We start from the raw sequence: 24,226 nt of genomic DNA, 5'->3' as shown, positions 1-24,226 counted from the left end.
TGTCTCATCTCATGGGGGATCAGTTAGAAGTGGCCCCTGGGATCCAATTAGGCAATATAATAGTGGTTGCTGCTTTTAGAATCATTAGCTTCTTAATCCTCCCAGTGAGAGGTTAAAAAAAAAAAAAGTGTGAACATTCAAATTGGGCTCACAATTGAAGTGGCTGAAACAAGGGCCCCAGGAGAATAGAAGACTAATAGTAGCTCCTGTGTGTTGAGCAGTTACCATTTCGCAGGTACCTGCCTCGTGTAATCCTTGCGACAGCCCTGCAGGGATGAGATAGTACCCCATTTTGTGGATGTGGAAACTGAGGTTTAGAGAAGGGAAGTGATGGGCTCAGAGCCACACAGTTACAGTGCAGCAGAGCCAGGATTTGAATTTGGGTCTGACCCCTTCAGCCCACGTGCTTTTCTTTTTGGAAGCAACATTAAGATAACAAATTATGAGGTTTAGATTGTAGATCTGGTCCACAGTAGGTGCATGGTGAGCATCTGTTGAATGCATGAATGAATGAACCAGCTGTGTGTGTCATTGGGTGAGCCACATCCCACAGTCACGCACACACACAATCACACAATACGTGTGCACTCACACACACAGACCCCAGCTCTGGTTTCCTCATATAACATCAGATCATTTATATTCCCTTCTTGACCCCAGTATGCATTTGAGTTTGTGACTTCTGGAATGGAGATTTATTTTTATGAACCCAGAATTGGGACTTTTTCGTAATTTGCAGTTCTTCATTAGCCTGTGGTCTAAACCCTCGCGACTCAAAGTGTGGTTTCCGGGCCTGCCATGTCAGCGTCACCTGGGAGCTTCCTTGACCTAAAGACTGGAGTCTGCATTTTCATGAGATCCCCAGGCGAATCCTGTGCATATTAATGTTTCAGGCGCTCTGCCCTGTATCATCCACTTCCTTCCTTTGCAGCTTGTTATCATTGTAATTAAGTACTTTCCTTATCTAGTTAAGTATTTGTTTACCATCTATCTCCCCCACTAAACTGGAGGGTCCATGAGGACAGGAACTCTGACTGCTTTTGCTGGCACATGGCAGGCGGTGAATGGATGAATGAATGAACGAATGAACGAGCTCATCCTGAGTCTCTGGCCATCTGTGTAGCTAATCCTTCTCCCTTCACCCATTGGAACCTGGGCAGGAGGCGGGGCTTAGGGTTTTAAATTCACAAGTAAATGGAGGAGGCTCTCTGCCCCTCCCTTGGGAGCCGGCTGCCCCATTTTATGTGCTAGCCACATCCCTCAGAGACACATGGTGAGGCTTGAAATAAATAGATTTGACTACATTGAGTCAGGTCACCAGGGCTGCTTTCACCACTGGCAACATGGATACAAGTTGCCATCAATGACTCCGCCACTGACCCCAATCTTGTTGATCAAGCAAGTTCAATGGCACTGCCAAGGTTGAGAACAGGAGCCTGTGGTCAGTGGGAAGGGCATCTCCATCTACCAGGCACCAGCTCTTACCAGTATCAAAGGGCTGCTGCTTCTACTACATATGGTGTCTTCACCACCCTGAAGATGCTTGGGGCTCACTTGAGGACTGGAGTCAAAGGGTTATCTGCCCCTTGTGCTGAGGGTTCCATGTTTGTGATGGAGTGACCAGAAGTATGACCACTCCCCCTAGATTGCCAGCATGCCCTCTGGGTCTGTGACACTGGCATCATGGAGGGACTCATGACCACAGTCCACGCCCTCTCTACCCCTCTGGCAAGCTGAGGTACTATGACTAGTGCTGCTGTCCAGAGCATCATGACTGCATCCAATGGCACTGCCGTGTCTATGAGCCAGGTCATTCCTGAGCTGCACGGAACGCGCTGTGGCATGGCCTCGCATGTCTCCACTTCAATGTGTCTGTCTGGCTCTGACTTACCATTTGGAGAAAGCTGTCAAACACAGCATCCAGAAAGTGGTGATGCGGGCATCTAGGGGATCACCGAAAGACATCCTGGGCTATGTTGAGGATGAGGTTGTTCCTGCGACTTGAACAATGATGCCCACTTCTCCACCTTTCACGCGGAGCGTGTGTTGCCTACACAATCACTGTCAGGCCCATTGCCTGGTACGCAGATATGACGGATGGCTCCAACTGCATCTGGGCCTCCTGGTCCACAGGACCTCTGCGGACTAATAGCCCTGGACAGCAGCAAGAGCTTCAGAGGAAGAGAGAGGCTCTCTGCTCTTGGGGAGTCCCTGCTCCACCTTTGCACGCAAAGCACTGAGCATGGTTGTCCTTTACACAGTCCCACCCCAGGTCCCTGAGGAAGGGAAGGAGCTTGGGGGCCCTACACTGGCACAGACCATCAGGAGTCTCCATGAGGTCTGCGCCATCCTTGCCAGCGAAAAAAGGAAGAAGAAAGGGAGGGAACGAAAGGGAAGGAGATTATTCTATATATAATAATATAATACATTCATTTTCCAGGTTCTCAATTCTCCCAAGTGTCCCAGGATAAAAAAGTTAAATGTGATATCAGTTTAAAAAAAAAAAAAAAGAGCCTGTGCTTTTCAAAAATCACACGGTCTGCAGAAGGAAAATCTCTTAGCACTGACTAAATGCCTGTTTCTTCCTTGCACCGTCTTCCCGGGGTTTGCTGGGGTGGAAGAGGACCATAGGTTTGCACAGCAGGAGAGGGAGAACTGCCCTGGTAGGGAAGGCTGATTGCATAACAGTTCAGAGGAACAGAGGAGGGGGAGTGAGGTGAACATGCAAATCAGGGCACAGAGGTTGGGGGCAGGGGGAGATGCTTGCTTCAGATTTCTAGAATGCCGAGTTAATCCAAGCCCCTAGGACTGTTTCCATAGATTTCGATTTTTATGAATATTTACATATTTATTAAAGAAAACATATTCAAAATGTTTAATTCAGTAACTTATATATTACTAAACATAACTCAGATCGTGGGCTTTTACCAGTAATGAGACTGGGGCTCTTTCAGAATGAGACCATCCTGGGGGAGGATGAGGAAGGGGATGTGGGAGGCTCTGCCTGGGGCAGGAAACCCGGAGCAGGGAAATTAGCAGTGAGTGAGCACCTACTGTGCACCGGCACCTTTCCTTGGCGTTAGATCCCTGCTGTCCCGACTTTTTAAAAATATGACACATAGTAAGAAATATATTTTTACACAGGCATTCAGCACACACACAACACATACACAACACATTCTCACGTCTACAACTGGAACAAAAGTATCCCACAACTCCTCCTTCCTATGATCAATATACGCTAATGCTGTCCAGCCTTTTTTTTTTTAAGATTTATTTATTATTTATCTTTGTATTTTATTTATGTTTGGCTGTGTCGGGTCTTAGTTGCAGCACGCGGGATCTTTCATTGAAGCGCGCGGGCTCTTCATTGCAGCGTGCGGGCTTCTCTCTAATTGTGGCGTGAAGGTTCTCTCTTCTCCAGTTGTGGCGCGCAGGCTCCAGGGTACATGGGCTCTATAGTTTGCGACATACGGGCTCCCTAGTTGAGGCACAAGAGCTCAGTAGTTGTGGTGCGGGATTAGTGCCCCGTGGCATGTGAGATCTTAGCTCCCTGACCAGGGATTGAACCCACGTCCCCTGCATTGTAAGGCAGATTCTTTCCCACTGGACCAGCTGGACTTCAGGACTCGCCCTCTCACCCCAGTGGCTTGGGACTCGAACAGAATGTGACTCTGCCAGGGAGGTGATTAAGGAGATGGACTTGGGACTCAGATAGCCCTTGGGTTCAAGTCCCAGTTCCCATGTCCACAGGCTGTGTGGCTTGAGCAAGGCACTTAGCCTTTGGACCCTCAGCTTCCTCATCAATGCAATGGGGATAATGGCACTGTCAGCCTTGTAGCATTGCCATGAGGATTAAATGAGTTCATGCGTATAGGCAGTTAACACGGGCCTGGCACACGGTGAACATCTAAGCGGGTGCTGGTTGCTGTTACAATGATGATTGTCATCGTGGGCTGCTGTGTCCTGGTTGGGAAGCCAGAGTGGGGAGCCAGCACCTGAGCTCCAATCACAGCTCCCCCCTTTAGGGCCTGTGTGGCCTTGAGTGAGTTATGTAAACTCTCTGCGCCTCCTGAGAACCCTCCTCAAGGGGTGATTATGCGGATTAGAATAATCCAGGTAATGGATTTAGAAGACAGCCTGGCATGTAACAAGCACTGGATAAATGATGGATACAATCATCATCATCATCATCATCTCATTTAATCCTCATGCATCCTTGTGAGATCAGTGTTTTTCCCCCATTTCGCAGGAGGGTACCCTGAGGCCCAGAGACTATAGGCAGTCTGCCCAAAGTCTCATTACTTACTGAGTGCTAGAGTTGGAATTGCAGGTTGGTTTACAGAGAGGCTCAGAGCTCTGGAGGACTTGGGGCATTTCTCAGTAGGCACAGGGACACAGGCTCAGCCACTGCCCTACATACCAGGGAGTGTGAATCGGCAGGTTGGTACAATCAGTAGACACATCATCTAGAACTTGCCAGGGCTCCACACTGAGGATGTTGCACTGTATTATTTAAAATGACACAGCACAAAATCCTCCCCAGTAGACTGTTCGTTTGTAAAATTATCCTCTTGGATATGTCTCTCCCAGCAAAATTCTGTCACGTTTTCATCATCTCCTGATTATTGCCTCCCAACCATGGTTGGAGGCTCAGTGCCCAGAGATACAGTGTAGAGCATTGTATCAGGACCTCAGGCCTCTTCCATCTCCCTGCCCCACGCTCTAGCTGGAGCCTAGGAGATAGTCCAAGATGTGCCTCCCCTAAGTGCTGGGGCCAGCCCCACCTGAACCCAGTGAACTGAAACTGGGGAGGGAGCGGAGGAATATCAAGGTGACATCATCAGAAGAAGGAAAATAGGTGTTGGATAATCAAAGCCAGCAGTGTCTGCCTTTCTAGGTTTCTGGGGTTGCCTTTAAGGCAAGGAAGGGAGTGGGTCTCCATCCAGGAGTAGAAATGGCGCCAGCTGCCAGCTAGTCTTGTGACCTGGCTCAAGCACGTTCCTTCTGTCTCTTTGCCCTCCTTTCTCCATCTGTACAATGGGTTGGGGGAGGGATTCTACTCTGATGTTTCAAGATGCTACAGGTTCTTTATACGTAGTCCTTCAATTAGTATCTGGAGACAAAGCACATCCAGAAAAGGTTTTCAAGAAGGAGAGTGCTACAGTGGTGTGCCTCAGATAAGCTTGTGTGGTGGAGAAAGTCCCTGGCAGCAACTCTCTGAGTTTCTTCCCCCTCAACCTGGCGTCTGAAGTCACAGCTTCTGGGGAACATCGCTCTGATAGCTCAAGCCCTTCAAATGTTTTTTTTTTTCCCCTCCAGGCGTCACTACATCGGCTCTGAGTGTGTCCCAGGTCTTTGCAAGGTGAGTACCCTTGCTTTATCTCCCTCTCACGCTCTCTCCCTCTCTCTTTCTTGGAGGGCAGAGGCTCTGGAACCAGACTCCCTAGAAAAGAATCCCAGCCCTACTCTTACTGGCTGAGTGACCTTGAGCAAATGACCCCACCTCCCCAGGCCTCAGTCTCGCCGTCTGGAAAAGGGGGACAATCATGATGCCTGCCCCACGCAAAGGGCGCTTAGAAAGGGGTCTGGAACAGACTTTCCTGAGAGTGTTGGCTGTTGTTTTCTTCTTTCTTCTTTTTTTCAGTCTTCTCCTCCTTTCCTTCCTGTCCTTTCCTATCACAGACTTTCTCAATTCCTCTCTCCCTTCCTGCTTCTCTGTCTCTCCCTCTCTTGTCTTTTCTCCTTCCTTTCCTCTCTCTCCTTTTCTGTCTCCCTCCCCCTCTCTCTGCCCCCTCTCTCTCGTGCTCTTCCTCCTCTTCCTTCCTCCTGCCCCATCTTTCTCTCCCTGCCCCCCTCCTCCCCCCTCCTTCCTCCCTCTTCCTGCTCCAACGTCCACCCAACACTCCTCGGTACCAAATCTCATAGGAGCACTGGAGCCTCGCGAGATCGGTGAGACACAGTCCCCACCCTCGGAGAGCTTCCAGTCTAGTGGGGACAGAGACCAGTAGATCAGAGATCTCAATAGAGAAGACGGTACAAATGCTCCACCAGAGCCGTGCGCAGGGGTTAATGGGAGCCCAGTGATGGACAGGGCTTACCCAGGGTCCTCAGGGGCTGCCCATCTGCACCCCCTAGTGTGAGAAGCCCCGGGTTTGGCAGGACGGTCAGCATGGCCCTCAGTCTGGATACTCAGCTCCTCCATAGCTGGACATGCTCCTCCCTGAATGAGACCATAAAAGCTGTTTATAAGGAACACACTTTGTCAGCCTTCCTTTCCCTCCAGAAGATGTTTTGGGGGTTGTCGGTAGCAACTGAGGTCTGTTAAATCTACCTAACTTGTTTTATGGCCTTGGGGTTAGAGAGCTCCACTGTCCTCTCTCTGGCTTTTCAGTTGAGCCCCAGTTTAATCCGAGAATTTCACATCGGTTTTGATGGGAAGCAGGAGTTGATCATCTCCGCTTTCCACCTTCTGCTTCCAAAGACAGGTATAAGTTGGGAACATTTTCAAATAAGGTTCTCTGCTCAGCACTAAGTCCCAATGCTCCAGATGCGTTTCCAAGCACCTCACAGGGTAAGAATCTTGACTGCTGAAACGGCTTCCAGTACTGATTCTGGCGTCTCCAGCTCAAACAAGTTTCTTATGCATCTTGGAACAAGTCCCCCACCCCTTCGGCACAGTAGTCGTCAAAAAGAAAGAGGGCCTGAGAACATCTTCTTATAATTCCATGAACTTTGGCATCTGTCTCACGCCTGCCATCAGGCTTCATATGTAGGAGGAGCTCTGGAAACCAACAGGTTTTTACTAAGGTGATGTAATCAAAATGGAATCAGATACAGGTTTGGGAATCTCGTTACCATCTACTGATAAACTCGGTGGCCAGGATAGTTAGATACAGTTTGTCAAGTTGCACAGAGGTGGAGTGGTTAAGGGCGTGGCCTCTGGAGCCAGGGTTCAAATTGTGTATCAGCTGTGTGCTTTTGGTTCCTTCATCTCTCTCTGCCTCAGTTTTCTTATCTGTAAAATGGGGATGGGAGTAGTAACTGCCTCCAAGAGCTGTCACAATTGCTATCAGGTTTAAATGAGCCAGTCTACATGCAATAACTGGGACAGTGCCTGGCATATCGTAGGCCCAAGAATTGATGGCAGCACACAGAGCAGACCCAGGCTTTCCAAGGCATCTGCTTTGCAAGAGAAGAGGGAAATGAGAGAGAGAGAGAGAGAGAGTGAGAGTGTGTGTGTGTGTGTGAACCTTCTGGTTTTGAAATATTGGCAACTTCAAATTAAGAAAACACTGCACTGGCCAACGAAATTATATCCGTAGATTCACCATCTTGTCCCCTTCCTGTTATAACAACCTACCTTGACTTTATTTATTGCTCCCTACAGGAGCAATAAATACAGGGCTGAGTCAATCCCAGGCCCATCACTGAGAAGCAGCAAAGCTTCTTGATTACAAGTGTGGGCTCTGGAGTCAGACGTACGAGTTTAAGTTCCGGATTTCCCACTTTGTAGCTGTGACTTGCGGTTTCTGAGCTTCAGTTTTCTCTTCTCAAAAATGGGAGTTAGAAGAGCCTCTACCCCAGAGAGTTGGTGTCAGTATCCGATGCGAATCAGTGCACATATTAGGCCCATGTGACACAGTTCCTAGCCTGTGGTCAGAGTGCAGTGATCACTAGCAATCATTATATTCCAGATGTCTTAGTCAGTGGCCCGTTAAATCCTAGCCCTTGATGGAACCCGTTATTCATCTTGGAGTAAGGAATCCATTTGTGTTCTTTGGTTGCAAGTAACAGAAATAGACCCCAGCTGATGTAAGCACAAAAGGACTTTTTTTGGAAGATCTGGAGTAGCTCACAATGGAAGCAAAAGTGGAATAACCAGGCCTTGAGAAAGACCAAGAGTAGGACAGCTTCTAGGATCCAGGCAACAGGAAGGAACTAAAAAACAGTCTCTTCAGAATGTGGTTGTTGGAATGAATTATTCAGCCCAAGATTTAAATTCCCAGAACAGAGTCTGATTGGATGATCTTGTACCATGTGCCCACCCCACGGCCAAGAGCAGGGCATCTTGAATGACAACACTGTCAAAGCTACAATCAATTGGGGAGGTGTCTAAATTAGGGTAGATAGTCACGGTGGAATAGGCTATACTGCAGTAATCAATAAACCTTGGTCTCAGTGGCTTAGCACAACAAACGTTTGTTTCTTATATAAAGTCCAATGTGGATCCCATGAAACTTCTCCAGGGCACCTCTCCTCCACAAGCTGACTCAGGGATCCAGGATGTAACTGTGTTGGCTCCGCCCTCTCAACTGGTACCCTCCACAGTTGCTGCCGAAAGAGGAGAGAGGATGGTTTTATTGGCCAGACCTATGAGTGGTTTATGCATTCTGTCAGGCAGAACCCAGTCATGTGGTTGAATCTGACTGCAAGAGAAACAGGAAATGTAATCTTCCTGGTGCCCAGGAAAGGAAAATGAAATAGGATTTGATGAACATGTAAGCTGTCTCTCCCCTGGAAAGAGAGAATACCCAGGGAACTCCCTGGCGGTCCAGTGATTAGGACTCGGTGCTTTCACTGCCGGGGCCCAGGTTCAGTCCCTGGTCAGGGAACTAAGATTCTGCAAGCCAAGTGGCCAAAAAAAAAAAAAAGAAAAGAAAAGAATAAATACCCCCAAAGGAAAATAGTGGTGGTGGTGATACCAGAATAAGCGGGGAGGGATGCTGGGTTGGGCTTGGGCTTGGAGATTTCATCTTCTCTCCTTCCATGCAGACCTTGCCCACGTGTCCTGCCCAGCCAGCATCCCACGGCCATGGCAGCCTACGGCCAGACTCAGTACAGTGCGGGGATCCAGCAGGCCACCCCCTACACAGCTTACCCACCTCCAGCACAAGCCTATGGAATCCCTTCTTACAGTGAGTACCTGACCAAGCTCTTGCTTTCCCCCGGGATCCCCACCATCGTGGTCTTTATTTTGCCCTATTGCTTCAGTGAAATGCAGAATGATAAATGCAGCCAGCCTAATTTTGGATTGGAGATAGAAGAGAAGGACCGACACTTTAAATATGGTTCAAGACCTAGGGCTTCCCTGGTGGCGCAGTGGTTGAGAGTCCACCTGCCGATGCAGGGGACACGGATTCGTGCTCCGGTCCGGGAGGATCCCACATGCCGCGGAGCAGCTGGGCCCGTGAGCCATGGCCGCTGGGCCTGCGCGTCCGGAGCCTGTGCTCCGCAACGGGAGAGGCCACAGCAGTGAGAGGCCCACGTACTGCCAAAAAAAAAAAAAAAAAAATGGTTCAAGATCTAGAGACTATATCAAGACCTCTTTTGACTGCAAGAGTAAGACACAACCCAAGCTGGCTTAGGGAAAATGGAAATTTAATGATTCACATACTGGTAAATTTGGGGATACAACTGATAGCAGGTATGGCTGGATCCAGGTGCTTGAATGATAGCACGAGGAAGATGTCTCACTCCATCTTCAGATGTTTTCCACTGAGTTGTCTTTACCTCCACATGGGTTCTTCCCGTGTGACAGCAAAGGCTGTACCTGTCAACTCCAGGTTTGCATGCTTTCAGCTCAGCACTCTCAGCAGAAGGAGATCTCATCTTTCCCAGTAGTTCCACCAGAATCCAGTGTTGACCCTCATTGGCCCAGATTGGGTCACGTGACAATGCTTAGCACAAGCAAGGAGGTAGGGGTGAGGGAGATAATCGGAGGGTGAAGCATATGGATTGTATATGAGGAAGGGATGGTTCTCTTAAAGGAAAACCTTTAAGAGTGGTATCAGAAGAAGGAAAAATGTATGCTGGGAAGGCAAAAACAAGAGACGTACAACCTTGACAGTCAGAACGCTATTGCCAAGAGCTGGAGGCTCAATGAACTAGGCTCACCATCCACTGCTCACCTGTCCCTGTCAGCGTTCGTCAGTGTTCTCCAGAGAAACAGAACCAGTGGGATGGAGCTGAGATAGATAGATAGAGACAGAGAGAGAAATTTATCATAGGAATTGGCTCACCCGATAATGGAGGCTGAGAAGTCCCTAGATCTGCAGTTGGCAAGCTAAAGACCCAGGAGATGGTAGAGGATGTCATTCCAGCCTGAGTTTGAAGGCCTGAGAACGAGGAGGGCTGATGTTGTAAGTTCTAGTCCAAAAGCTGGCAGGCCCAAGCCCAAGAAGAGCTAATTTTTCAGTTCGAGTCTGAAGACAGGAAAAGACCAATGTCCCAGCTCAGCACTCAGACAGAAGGAGTTCCTTCTTAGTCTGTTGTTCTATTCAGGTTTCCAGTTGATTGGATGGGGCCCACCAACATCAGGGAGGGCAATCTGCTTTACTCAGTCCACTGATTCAAATTAATCTCATCCAGAAACACCCTCACAGACACAGTATAATGTGTGACCAAATGTCTAGATACCTGTGGTCCAAGTTGACACGTAAGATTAACCATCACACTGTCTGTGGCTTTTTTTTTTTTTTTTTTTTTTTTGCGGTACACAGGCCTCTCACTGTTGTGGCCTCTCCCGTTGCGGAGCACAGGCTCCGGACGCGCAGGCTCAGCGGCCATGGCTCACGGGCCTAGCCGCTCCGCGGCATGTGGGATCTTCCCGGACCGGGGCACGAACCCATGTCCCCTGCATCGGCAGGTGGACTCTCAACCACTGCGCCACCAGGGAAGCCCCTGTGGCTTTTATTCATGTGATTTCTTCCCATCTTAACTGATGTATCAACCAAAGCCCTTTTGGTAGCAAACAACAAAAATCCAATACTAATTAACTTAAGAAAATAAGGATGTTTATTGCAAACATAGCTGAAAAATCTTAGGGCTTTAGCTTCAGGCAGCGTTGGATCCAGGTATGATAATAGGAGGAATTAGTCTCTCTGCTTCCCTTTGTGTGGGCTTCCGTCTCAGGCAGGCTTTCCACTGTGGTGCCAAAGGCAGCCCTAGCAGTTCCAGGCTGGAACTCCCCAAAAAGAGGGCCTCCGCTGTCCAGGACTTGCCACATTGTCCCAGAGATCTCTCTGCCTGGACTCCCATGGTCAGACCCTGGGGCAGAAAGTTGGCATGCTCTGGATGGCCACATGTCCACCCATGGCACCAATGATCAGGTCAGGCTCACCCCAAAGAACTGATCTGAGTGTGAGGAAGGGGTGGTCCCCAGAGGAGGAGGGGGCCGGCAGAAAGCACAGACATCCATACGGATGGCTCTCCGGTCCACCCAAATCCATGGTATCCAGTGGAAAGAACAGGACTGCAGGCAGGAGGCCTTCCTCCCAGACTCAACTGCCCCTGGCTTCTCCACACCTCAGCTTCTTCAATGGTTAAATTAATCAGATCATCTCGTCTTGCCAACTAGATGGTGTGGCTTCAGTGCAGAGACTGAATCTTGAATTTTTTTCCTCCCTCTTCTCCCTCCCTTCCTCTGCCCTGTTCTTTTGTTCATTCATTCATTCATTGATTCACTCAGCATTGGGTTGTGTGCTGGGCATACAGTGGTCAACAAGCAGAATGGGCCCTGTGTTTGTGGAGCTTACAGTCTAGAACAGAGGCTGGAAAGTGAAGGCCAACAGATAATGTGGCCCTTGGATTTTTTTTTAACCTATAAAATATACTTGACATTTAAAAAATTAATTGCCGGGGCTTCCCTGGTGGCGCAGTGGTTGAGAGTCCGCCTGCCGATGCAGGGGACACGGGTTCGTGCCCCGGTCTGGGAAGATCCCACATGCCACGGAGCGGCTGGGCCCGTGAGCCATGGCCGCTGAGCCTGCGCGTCCGGAGCCTGTGCTCCACAACGGGAGAGGCCACAACAGTAAGAGGCCCGCGTAGCGCAAAAAAAAAAAAAAAAAATTAATTGCCAATTTTTTAATGGGAAATGTTTACATAGGAGTTCATATTCCTAATGTCTTTAAAAAAAACGACAGATGATCAGGCAGCGCTGGGCCCACATTTTTTGTGTCAGGAGTAGGTGGCTCTGAGTAGGGCTGACCCTATTAGCCTGTGTTCACCACAGTCCTCCCCTACCCTCATTACTCACTTGAGTTAGCTGCCTGTCCCCTGAAGACATTTAAGTTTGCAACCCCTAGCCTAGAGGAAGAAAGAAATTACATGAACTTTTAAAAATTGTAGGTGTTACTTCAAATTGTGATGCGTGATATAAAGGAAGACAAGAAGGCTGTGAAAGGGTAAAGAACAAGCAAGATTTAATATAGGTTCCAGCACCAGGGAAGGCCTTTTACATGAGGAACTGATTCAGCTGAGAACTGAGAGATGACTATTCGTAAGCACAGGAGGGAGGGCGTCCAGGCCGAGGCGACCACCCCTGGGAAGATGGATTTGGCAAATCCAGGAAGCTCAGTGGCTGGAACACAGTACACAGATGAAGTAGGCGAGGTGGGCAGAGGCTTAGCGCCTGGGAAGGATTTTATTCCAAGTGAAGCAGGAACTCGCTGGCAGATTTATAAACACAGGGCTATCTGATACAATCTGGGTTTTTTTGAAGATCACTTTGGCTGCTGTGGGGAGATTGGATTGGAGGGAAGCAAGAAGAGAAACGGGAAGATAGGTTGGGAGACTGATAAAGTCTGGAGGAGAGCAATGGTGGAGACCTGGGGGGCAGTGAACAGACAAAAGTAGACATGTTCAAGAACAGTTGTGGAGTTAGGAGTGACCAGTCACAGAGCACCCGGTCAGGTGTTGGTCATGGACACCATCATTGAGATGCTGTAGCACTGAGATGTGCATCACTGAGATGTGCATCACTGAGGTGCTTCATCTTTGAGATGCGCATCATTGAGATGCTGCACCACTGAGATGCTGCATCTTCAAAAAAAAATAGCTTTTTTTTTGGCTGCGCCACATAGCTTGTGGGATCTTAGTTCCCTGACCAGGGTCTGAAACCAGACCCTCAGCAGTGAAAGCATGAAGTCCTAACCACTGGACCCCCAGGGTATTCCCTGAGACAGATGCTGCCACCCACAGTTCTAGGGGCTCTGGGTCTACTTGTTCTTTTATAGTTTGTTTTTTTTTTTTTTTAGATGCTGGGGGTAGGAGTTTATTAATTAATTTATTTATTTTTGCTGTGTTGGGTCTTCGTTTCTGTGCGAGGGCTTTCTCTAGCTGTGGCAAGCGGGGGCCACTCTTCATCGCGGTACGTGGGCCTCTCACTATCGCGGTCTATCTTGTTGCGGAGCACAGGCTCCAGACGCGCAGGCTCAGTAGTTGTGGCTCACAGGCCTAGTTGCTCCGCGGCATATGGGCAGACCAGGGCTCGAACCCGTGTCCCCTGCATTAGCAGGCAGATTCTCAACCACTGCGCCACCAGGGAAGCCCTCTACTTGTTCTTTTAAACCCCCACTCAACCCTCCAAGGAAAGTCCCATCGTTATCCTCTTTCAAGGTATAAATAAATGGAGGCTCAGAGAGGATAAATAACTCACCCAAGGTCCCCCGGTTGGTCGGTGGCAGAGGTGGAATTACACCCAGGCAGCCTGGATCTGGAGTCTAAGCCCCTCACTGCTGAGCTCCACTGCCTGAGCACACATTCCAGAAATCCTGGGGGATTACCTATGACAGACCTCAGCCAACTGGTGAGGGCACCTCTTCTAACTTCTGTCCCTCCTGTGCCAGAAGACTTGTGATAAAATCACACGTAAGTTACCCTGCCTGGCTGACAGCCAAGAAACATGAAGCTGGAGTATTTTTCAGCATGAAAGAGAAAACTAGCCCTGTTCCCAGACAAAACATGGCACCCGGTGGAAGTTAATTTGGTTCAAAGTCATTTTACAGTCCCAGTTACTTTCAGAGGCTCTGTGCCCTCACAATACAGCATAAGTGGTAAGATCACATGTTCTGGGTTCACACCCCACCTCTGCCCCTTGCTGGTCCTCAGACTCTGGGCACTTTTCCTCCTTCATACAATGGGAGTGATACTAAGTCTGGCTTCCTAATGATTGTTGTTGCCTTAAATGAGATCATCTACATTGGGGATCAGCTACCTTTATCTGTAAAGGGCCAGATCATAAATATTTTCAGCTTTCTGGGCCACTCAACACTGCCATTGAAGCATGAAAGCAGCCAAACAATATGTAAACTAATGGGTGTGTCTGTGTTCTAATAAACCTTTATTTACATAAATAGGCAGTGGGCCAGACATGGCCCCCGGGCCATCCTGTGTCAACCCCTGATCTCTATAAAGGGTTTAGCTCACAGGGTGTGGCCCAAGGGAAATGTTCAGTCAGTACAGCTGAAGCCAGGCTGCTACACACACACCTGGAATGTCCACATCACTAAGTAACGACAGCTGGGGTGAAAAGCCCTTTCCCTTCACATATGCCTGTGCCCGAGCAGGCAGTATTTGCTCACTGTCTGGACAAACCTTGCTGAATCTTGTTAGGAAACTTTTCTCCTTGCTCCTTGGCAAATAGCATTATTACTTTTGTTTAAATAGCTGCAGGGAAATAATAACACAGTTGAGCAAACTAGAGGCAGGGAGGTCAGGAGTGTGGAGTATTTTTTTCTCAATTTATTATGCAACATTTAAGACATATGTAAAAGCATAAAGAGTAGCACTACAAATACCCATGAGCTGACCATCCAACATGAAAAATAAAGGGAGGTTACCTCCCTTTCTTGTCAAATACCCACACCCCTGGATTTGCTGTTTATCATTGCTCTGCATTTCTTTATGAAGAATAGAGGTAGGCAATCTTTTTCTGTAAAGAGCCTGATAATAAATATTTTTTGCTTTGCAGGCCATACAGTGTCTATCAGAACTATTCAGGTCTACCCTGTATCTTGAAAGCAGCCACAGATAATACATAAACGAATGGGTGTACAGACATACCTTGTTTTATTGCACTTTGCTTTATTACACTTCACAGATACTGCGTTTTTTACAAATTGAAGGTTTGTGGCAAACCTGCTTCCAGCAAGTCTGTTGGTGCCATTTTTACGACAGCATTTGCTCACTTCGTGTCTCTGTGTCACATTTTGGCAATTTGGCAATATTTTGAACTTTTGCATTATTACTGTATTTGTTATGGTGATCTGTGATCAGTGGTCTTTGGTGTTACTATTGTAATCGTTTAGGGGCTCCATGAAATGTGCCCATATAAGATGGCGAATTTTTTTTTTTTTTGGCGGTACGTGGGCCTCTCACTGTTGCGGCCTCTCCCGTTGCGGAGCACAGCCTCCAGACGTGCAGGCTCAGCGGCCATGGCTCACGGGCCCAGCCGCTCCACGGCATGCGGGATCTTCCCGGACCGGGGCACGAACCCGCGTCCCCTGCATCGGCAGGCAGACTCTCAACCACTGTGCCACCAGGGAAGCCCAAGATGGCGAATTTAATCAATAAATGTTGTGTGTTCTGACTGCCCCACCAACCAGCCGTTTCCCCCATCCCTCTCCCTCTCCTCGGGCCTCCCTATTCCCTGACATACAACAATATGAAATTAGGCCAATTAATAACCCTACAATGGCCTCAAAGTATTCAAGTGAAAAAAATAGTCGTGCATATCTCACTTTAAATTAAGAAAAAACTAAAAATGATTAAGCTTAGTGAGGAACGCATGTCAAAAGCCGAGACAGGCTGAAAGCTAGGCCTCTGGCAGCAAACAGTTAGCCAACTTGTGAATACAAAGGAAAAAGTTTTGAAGGACGTTAAAAAGTGCTACTGCAGGGGCTTCCCTGGTGGCGCAGCGGTTGAGAGTCTGCCTGCCGATGCAGGGGACACAAGTTCGTGCCCCGGTCCGGGAGGATCCCACATGCCTCAGAGCGGCTGAGCCTGTGAGCCATGGCCGTTGAGCCTGCACATCCGGAGCCTGTGCTTTGCAATGGGAGAGGCCACAACAGTGAGAGGCCCGCGTACCGCAAAAAAAAAAAAAAAAAAGTGCTACTGCAGTGAACACATGAATGGTAAGAAAGTGAAACAGCCTTATTGCTGATAAGGAGGAAGTTTTAGTGGTCTGAGTAGAAGATCAAACCAGCCACAACATTCCCTTAAGCCAAAGACTAATCCAGCACAAGGCCCTAACTCTCGTCAATTCTATGAAGGCTGAGAGAGGTGAGGAAGCTGTAGAAGAAAAGTTTAAAGCTAGCAGAGGTGGGTTCATGAGGTTTAAGGAAAGAAGCCAGCTTCATAACGTAAACGTTCAAGGTGAGGCAGCAAGTGCTGATGTAGAAGCCGCAGCAAGTTACCCAGAAGATCTAGCTAAAATAATTCATAAAGGTGGCTACACTAGACAACAGACTATCAATGTAGATGGAGCCTTCGATTAGAAAATGCCATTTAGCAGAAAGTTTTCTATGGCTGATGACAGAAGGAGGAAGTCAGAGAGATGGAAGTCATGAAAAGGACTTGATGGATTATTACTCATTGGAAGATGGAGGGGGTGAGAAGGAATGCAGGTGGAACCCAGGAGCCAAAAATGGTCCCCAGCTGACAGCCAGCAAGGATGAAGGGATTTCAAATCTGCAGATACAGGAACTGGATTTTTCCAAGAATCTGAATGAGCCTGGAAATGGATGCTTCCCCAGAGCTCCCACATAAGAGCCCAGTTTGGCCAAAACTTTGATTTCAGCCTTGTGAGACGCTAAGCATGGAACCCAGTTGAGCCCACCCAGACTTCTGACCTATAGAATTGTGAGTGAATAAATGAGTTTTGTTTTAAGCCACTAAGTTTGTGGCCGTTTGTTCTGCAACTGTGGAATATGAATTCCAGACACATTCAGAACAGTCTGGAGGGAAATGTGGAAGGCACACACCTATCCTTGTAGAAATATTTTAATGTTCAAAAGATGCTATGTATCGGGTTTAAGAACCCATTCCCGGGCTTCCCTGGTGGCACAGTGGTTGGGAGTCCGCCTGCCGCTGCAGGGGACACGGGTTCGTGCCCCGGTCCGGGAAGATCCCACATGCTGCAGAGTGGCTGGGCCCGTGAGCCATGGCCGCTGAGCCTGCGCGTCCAGAGCCTGTGCTCCGTGACAGGAGAGGTCACAACAGTGAGAGGCCCGCATACCGCAAAAAAAAAACAAAACCCATTCCCTTTTCCATATGATCACATTTACTACTACTCTTTCCTAACTTCCAACCCTCTTTTGGATTCTATTAAGAACTCCTCTCCTACTGAGCTCTGTCTCCTGGCCTGCTCCACCAATCTCAATTTCCATCAACCCTCTGGTGAGATTTGTAGCTCACTAGGATCTGGTCCCATCCTTTCTCCTCCCTTTTTTGGCCCTACCCATCCATCTGTCTCTCTTGTTTATTTTTTTGTTTTGTTGTGTTTTTTTCTGTGCCATAGCTCTGTTGAATAAAAGGGAATGCTAAGTTAATTTTGTTCCTTTTCCATAAGTTTCATTCCTTTTAGAAATAATTAATCTTGTACTCTGACAGTATATACACAACAACTGTGGATATTTAAAGAAAAATGCAATGGAGCCTGGTATGTACTACTTTTACATACAAGGAGGAACTTTTTAGTTTAAAGTAAATGTCTCAGTGATAGATATGTACAGTTAAATGTCTCAGTGATAGATATGTACAGTTAAGATACTCAATAAGAGGGCCTCCCTGGTGGCGCAGTGGTTGAGAGTCCGCCTGCTGATGCAGGGGATACGGGTTCGTGCCCCGGTCTGGGAGGATCTCATGTGCCGCGGGGCGGCTGGGCCCATGGGCCGTGGCCGCTGGGCCTGCGCGTCCGGAGCCTGTGCTCCGCAACGGAAGAGGCCACAGGAGTGAGAGGCCCGCATACCGCAAAAAGAAAAAAAAAAAAAAAGATACTCAATAAGAAAATATTCCAAGTACTTCAAAATTTTCAAATAGGTATTTAAGATGCTCCATGAAACACACATCCTTATCATTCTTTATGTCTGTGCTATTTATTTCCATTGTTTTTTTTTAATTGACGCAGATATTATACTTTGAAAATGTTTCTGAGTAGGAAAGAAATTGTAATTAAAATAAAACAAAGGAAACACTAATTTACCACATACCTGGGGGGAAAAAATGCCATTTAGAACTTTCATAGCTAGAGAGGAGAAGTCAATGCCTGGCTTTAAATCTTCAAAGGACAGTCTGACTCTCTTGTTAGGGGCTAATGCAGCTGGTGACTTTAAGTTGAAGCCAATGTTCATTTACTATCCTGAAAAGCCTAGGGCCCTTAAGAATTATGCTAACTCTACTCTGCCTGTGCTCTATAAATGGAACAACAAAGCCTGAATGAGAACACATCCATTTACAGCATGGTTTACTGAATATTTTAAGCCCACTGTTGAGACCTAGCTCTCAGAAAAAAAGATTCCTTTCAAGATATTACTGCTCATTGGTCATGCACCTGGTCACCCCAGAGCTAAGATGGAGATGTACAATGAGACGAATGTTGTTTTTATGCCTGCTAACACAGCGTCCACTCTGCAGCCCATGGATCAGGAGTAATTTCAACTCTCAAATCTTATTATTCAGGAACACATTTTGTAAGGCTGTTGGTGGTTTAGATAGTGATTCCTCTGATGGATCTGGGCAAAGTGAATTGAAAACCTTCAGGAAAGCATTCACCAGTCTAGATGATGATTCATGGGAAGAGGTCAAAATGTCAACATTAATAGCAGTTTGGAAGAAGTTGATTCCAACACTAATGGATGATTTTGAGAAGTTCAAGACTTCAGTGAAGGAAATGAAGTAACTGCAGATGTGGCAGAAATAGCAAGAGAACCAGAATTCGAAGTGGAGTCCTTGAAGACGGGACTAAATTTCTGTAAACTCATGATAAAACTGGATGAGGAGTTGCTTCTTATGGATGAGCAAATAAAGTGGTTTCTTGAGATGGAATCTACTCCTGGTGAAGATGCTGTGAAGATTATAGAAATGACAACAAAGGATTTAGAATATTACACAAATTCAGTTGCTAATTTACAGTATAGTGTAAACATAACTGTTACATGCACTAGGAAACCAGAAAATCCATGTGACTTGCTTCATTGCAATATTCAATTTATTGTGGTGGTCTGGAACTGAACCCATAATATCTCTGAGGCATGCCTGTATCTGTGTTTCAATAAAACTTTATCTACAAAAACAGGTAGCAGATCACCTTCAGCCCATGGGCCAGAGTTAGGAGACCCCAGGTGTAGAGTATTATTTTGCATGTTTGTGAAATGAATGAATGAATGAATGCCCAGTGCATCTCTGTGGCTGACAACCTCTTTGAAAATGCACATGCTCCCTTCTGTACTCCCATGAGCTGAAGACAGTGGAACTTGTAGGTAGTTCTTGAGCATCTTTGGAGGCCTTGTTCTCTTTGCTATAAAGATATTCATAAGAAATGCTTAGAGGGCAGGAGAGCTGATGCCACCAGCCTGTCCTCAGACCAGACCATCACCAGATTTCCTTTGAACTGAATCTCTTAGAGCAGTGCTTCTCACCTGGAGGTAAAAGACCAGTTTTTGGCTTTTTGCTTTTTAATTTCTAATTCATCATGGACTGACTCTTTGGTAAAATGCAACAAAAATAATTACTAGAAAAATGAAATCTTTTAAAAACTCATACAAAATAGAAGCCTAGAGATATGACCTTAGATGCCATAGCAATTTCAAGCTGCTATGAAAGTTTCTAAATACGTACTTCTCAATTTCTGTGCTTTCTTATCATGAGCTGGTGACTGGTTCATGGACCAAATATGGGCAACCCTGATTTACAGAACTAAGCCTTTGTGTGCCTCCACCATATTCGCTCCCCTTTCTCATGGGTTAGAATTTTATGATCCATCCACTTCAGCAAACAGAAGGAGAGATGAAATTTTTTCATTTGTTTTCTTCCATATTCATTCATTCGACAGATATTTATTGAGCACCTGCTGTGCGCCTGGCACTGAGCCAGGTGTGGGGATGCCACAGTGGACAAGCCAAGCCCAGCCCCTACTCTCCTGGAGCTCTCAGCCTAAGGAAAGAACAGATGTTAAGCCCATGAACTGTGATGAGAGCCATAGAACAAACTGGGTGCTCTGGAGGGAGTAATCAGGGGGCTGACTCAGATCATGGAAGGCCTTTCTGGGGGAGCAACATTTAAGCTGAGAAATCAAGGATGAGAAGGCATTAGCCCGATAAAGAAGGGGGTGGAGGGAAGTGCATTCCAGGGCAGAGAGAACAGCATGTGCAAAGGCCCTGAGTCTAAAGACATATTCTTGCAGTTTTGTCTGTGTCTAGTTAAAAATGAAAAATGTATGTACCCTCTGACTTAGCAATTCCTCTTCTTGTATCCATCCTAGACAAACATTCTAATGTCCATTCTATCTTGGATTGTGATAGAAAAAAAAAATTGGAATCGACCTAGAATCCATCATCAGGAGACTGGCTGAATGAGCAGTGATATTCCTTACTTTGAATTTCCATTCAGACACTAAAATGAGTGAAGTGACTGAGAACATAGCTTGAGCAGAGTGAGGAGGGAGCCTGGAGAAGGCAGAGGTCAGAGGGGTGAGCAGAGCCCACGTAGGAACACGTCACCCAGGGAGTTTAGATTTGACTCTAGTTGCACCAGGAGACACACTGTACTGAATACACCGTTAACCATCCCTGGCAGATGAAGCAAAAGAAGGTGCCGTATAAATACAGCTTGTTGCTCTCGTCACTATCATCACTGAAGTTGAGCACCATCTAGTGCAGAAAATCCTTTCACGCCCATTACTGAGAGGTATCAAGAGAAGGAAAAGAAAACCTAGACTTCAGAGTCACCTGCTGATTACAAGACGCTGATCGAGTGGCCTGGCTTTCTGAACCTCAGTCTCCACGTCTTTAAAATAGGGCAAGTAATATTGCCTGTTTCAGGGGATTGTTGTGAAGATGAAAGAGGTGTGTGTTTCTAAGTAGCTCATCCACAGCTTTCTATGTTCATTCTTTCCCCTTCTTTTCATCTCCCAACAATCCTGCCAGTGGGGATCAGCATCTTATTTCATAAGGGAGGGGACTTCCAGGCTGGGGTTGGAGCAGAAACTGTCCAGGTCACCAAGTAATGAAGCAAACCATCCTGGACTCCAGCGCAGACCACTTGACTCAAAATCCATCATTTTGACCTCGCTAAGCATTCTCTTTATTTATGGGGGTGAATGGGTGAGAAGGAGGGAAACCATAGCTACAAAACCATCCCCAGAACTAGCAGAGTTCTTTTTAAAAAATGAAAATTTAGGGCTTCCCTGGTGGCGCAGTGGTTGAGAGTCTGCCTGCCGATGCAGGGGACACAGGTTCGTGCTCCGGTCCGGGAAGATCCCACATGCCGCGGAGCGGCTGGGCCCGTGAGCCATGGCCGCTGGGCCTGCGCGTCCGGAGCCTGTGCTCTGCGACAGGAGAGGCCACACAGTGAGAGGCCCGCGTACCGAAAAAAGAAAAAAAAAAAAAAAGCAAATTTAAATAGTACTGAAATACTATTGTACACCTATAAGACAGAGGTAAGCAAAGTTGATTATATTTTCAATAAAAATACAATGGATGGGCTACTGGCTGATCAGCCTCCTCCCTCAATACAATTCCTTCTCCAGCAATTCCTTCTCATGGAATTGGTGCCTGTGCCTTGGGGAAGCATGTCAGAGTTTGGCTGAAACAGAAGGCAGATTTGTAACTGTGGCCTTTGGATAAGCAGGTCCACCCATGAGAAGAGTGGAGAATGTGTCTTAGGGTGAAGTGGCATTATCTTTACAGAGGAGAGATGGTTCCTGCAATACCTTCACCCCAAATCCTGATGTACTTTAAAGCCATACATGGAGCTAGTCCTTGGAGTGTTGTAAACTCACTACCCTCAGAGCCAGGCAGGAAGCCTGAAGCTGACTGCATGTGCAAAATATGAGATGCTCTTAGCCTGCCTTTCCCTTTCTCACTTTTGAACGTGTCCTAGGATGTAAAACAAACAAGCAAAAAACACCAAAAAAACTGCAATGAAAAAGTAGTACCTTAAAACAAGCCTCCATGTCTCAGAGACAATATGGGCTCCGTGGTGACCTGGGAAACACACAAATCGGGAGCTACGGGGGCAGCCTGTCATCACACGGGAACACAGGGATGAGGTTTCTAGGTCATCCTATTGCTCAAGAGAAGCCGTAAGTCTAGATTTTTTGGAGAAATCTCCTGATTTTTAAACACAAACAACCACTCTCAGATTTTCCTTTAAAATACACAGGCCAAGCAAGACACGTGTGTAGGCTAACTTCAGCTCACAAACCACCAGTTTGCAACCAGTCTGGAAGCTGATAAAACCACGTGCTGTCTTGACGCAGTAGCTCTTCTGCGGATGACAAGGAAGCATCCTAATTATGTGTGCCTGGTGCTTCTCTCTCCTCCTTCCAAGGCATCAAGACAGAAGACAGCTTGAACCATTCCCCTGGCCAGAGTGGATTCCTCAGCTATGGCTCCAGCTTCAGCACCGCCCCCACTGGACAGAGCCCGTACACCTACCAGATGCACGGTGAGTGTGGCGCTGCGGCCCCTCCCTGCCGTCTCTAAGGCGCTGCCTGAGCTGGGTGTCCAGTCGTTCATTCGTTTATTTAGCAGTTTTATTGAGAACCTACTGTGTGCCAGGATCTATCTCAAGTACTAGAGTTGCAGTGGTGGACAGAGGAGATACGACTTCTGCCCTGATGGCAATTACAGGGCAGGAGGGAGAGACTGACAGACAACAAGGCAGCAAATAGATGGCTAATTTCAGAAGGGATTGAATGCAATGAAGCAAATAAAAGTGGTGTTCGGATAGAGAGTGACGAGTAGTTGAGGGGTCAGGAGAGGTGGGAGAGGTAACTTTAGATAGAGTCATCGGGGAAGGCTCTTTGAAGACGTGACATTGGACAGAGACCCAAAGTATGAGGCAGAACCGGCCATGTGCAGACCTATGGGAAGAGCATTCCAGTCAGAGGGAACAGCCCTTGCAAAAGCTGTATGGAGGGAAGTGTCTTAATGTGTTCGAGGCACAGAATAGGAGCCAGTGGGGCGGAAGCAGGGTCAGGGGGATGTGAGAGGTGAGAGGCTTGGGGAGAGAGCAGGGCCGAATCATGCAGGGCCTTGAGGGCTGAGGGAAGGTGTTGGCTTTGATTTTAACTGTGATAGGACAGGCAAGTCCATGGTAGGCTCGGAGAAATGCCTGGTGTTGGGAATACTGGACAGTAGGTAAAGGAGCTGTTATTCCAGGCAGGAAGTTCTGGGCTCTGCATCCCCATTGGGTAGCCTTAGAAAGGGAAGAAACTCCAGTGTGTGACTCCCACCCCACATACCCTAAGAAACCGGCCTGCTGGATTCTCCTGTGCCCACCTGCACTCTGTTACCATCCAAAGGCCCCTTCTCTTCTCTGGTGCCCCATGGGGAGCATGTTGGAGCTGATGCATGGCGCAGAGGGCTGGTGGCAGTAATTTGGGGAATCCTCACCCTGGTATTTTTTTCTTCATGAAAGCTGGTAAAAATGACCACCAACAGTCTGAAAAGTAATATGCAAAGCTGAAAGAGCAATGACAAGGTGGTGGGCTAAGGCATGATGCTACTTTTCTTTAAAAAAAAAAAGTTGCAGGTATTGCCGCTTCGTCTTTTTAATTAAGGAAACAATTTAAATGGATGTCAAGGGCAGCCTTTCAGGAAAAAGCGTTGTGAAGAGACAGCAAGTGATCTTAGGGGTACGTAAAAGAAAGGGGGTGATGAGCATTAATGCCCAGACCTTGGAATAGCTTCCATGTAAAGATCTGCAACAGAGTTTGTTGATGACACCATCAGCTAACATTGACCAAGTACTCACCACGTGCCACAAGAGGTGGCTAATCCTCTCATACAACCTTCATGACACTCCAAAGTGTTGGTTCTGGCGTAATTCCCATTTTATAGGAGGAGAAACTGCGTCATAGAGAGAATGCCTGACCTGCCCAGCGTCAGGGCAAGGAGCTTAGATTTTATTGCAAGTGCAGTGGGAAACAGGTTGCATCCAGTCTCTTGGGGGTCTGGTGAATTCCCAAAGCTAGTCCTCACTCAAAGCCATCTCTGTCTCCCTGGGCGGTCTTTCTGAGTCCCACTGAAGGGAATAAGCTGCTGTGACCCCTCCTCAAATGGGGAGTGAATTATGGCACAATCCTGATCATAAAGGCTTGTGAAGACAGTGAACTTGAACTTGCATTTGGGTCAATCTCAACCAGTTTTTTTCAGCTCTTTTTATAGAAATGGAACTGACTGCCTCAGGGCTTCTAAGGAGATAGACAATGATCAATTAAGTA

At 47.3% G+C, this 24,226-nt stretch overlaps 1 protein-coding gene across 4 annotated transcripts in view; it reads left to right on the top strand.

Annotated features, from left to right (window-relative positions):
• Positions 1 to 24,226, top strand: part of EYA2 (EYA transcriptional coactivator and phosphatase 2) — a 261,820-nt gene that overhangs the window by 90,460 nt on the left and 147,134 nt on the right. For 3 of the 4 annotated variants that reach the window (XM_081256937.1, XM_081256938.1, XM_081256936.1), the window contains 3 exons: positions 5,323 to 5,365; positions 8,776 to 8,918; positions 22,330 to 22,446. In XM_081256937.1, coding sequence (XP_081113063.1) covers positions 5,323 to 5,365; positions 8,776 to 8,918; positions 22,330 to 22,446 — 303 coding nt within the window. Of the gene's footprint in view, positions 1 to 5,322; positions 5,366 to 8,749; positions 8,919 to 22,329; positions 22,447 to 24,226 lie in introns of all 4 variants that reach the window. The other variant, XM_081256939.1, reaches the window with a different exon arrangement.

The sequence above is a fragment of the Mesoplodon bidens genome (assembly GCF_964165515.1).
Source record: "Mesoplodon bidens genome assembly, chromosome: 15".
Taxonomy (NCBI): domain Eukaryota; kingdom Metazoa; phylum Chordata; class Mammalia; order Artiodactyla; family Ziphiidae; genus Mesoplodon; species Mesoplodon bidens.
Note: the sequence above shows the minus strand (reverse complement) of the source record. Positions and strands in the feature narration are given on the sequence as shown.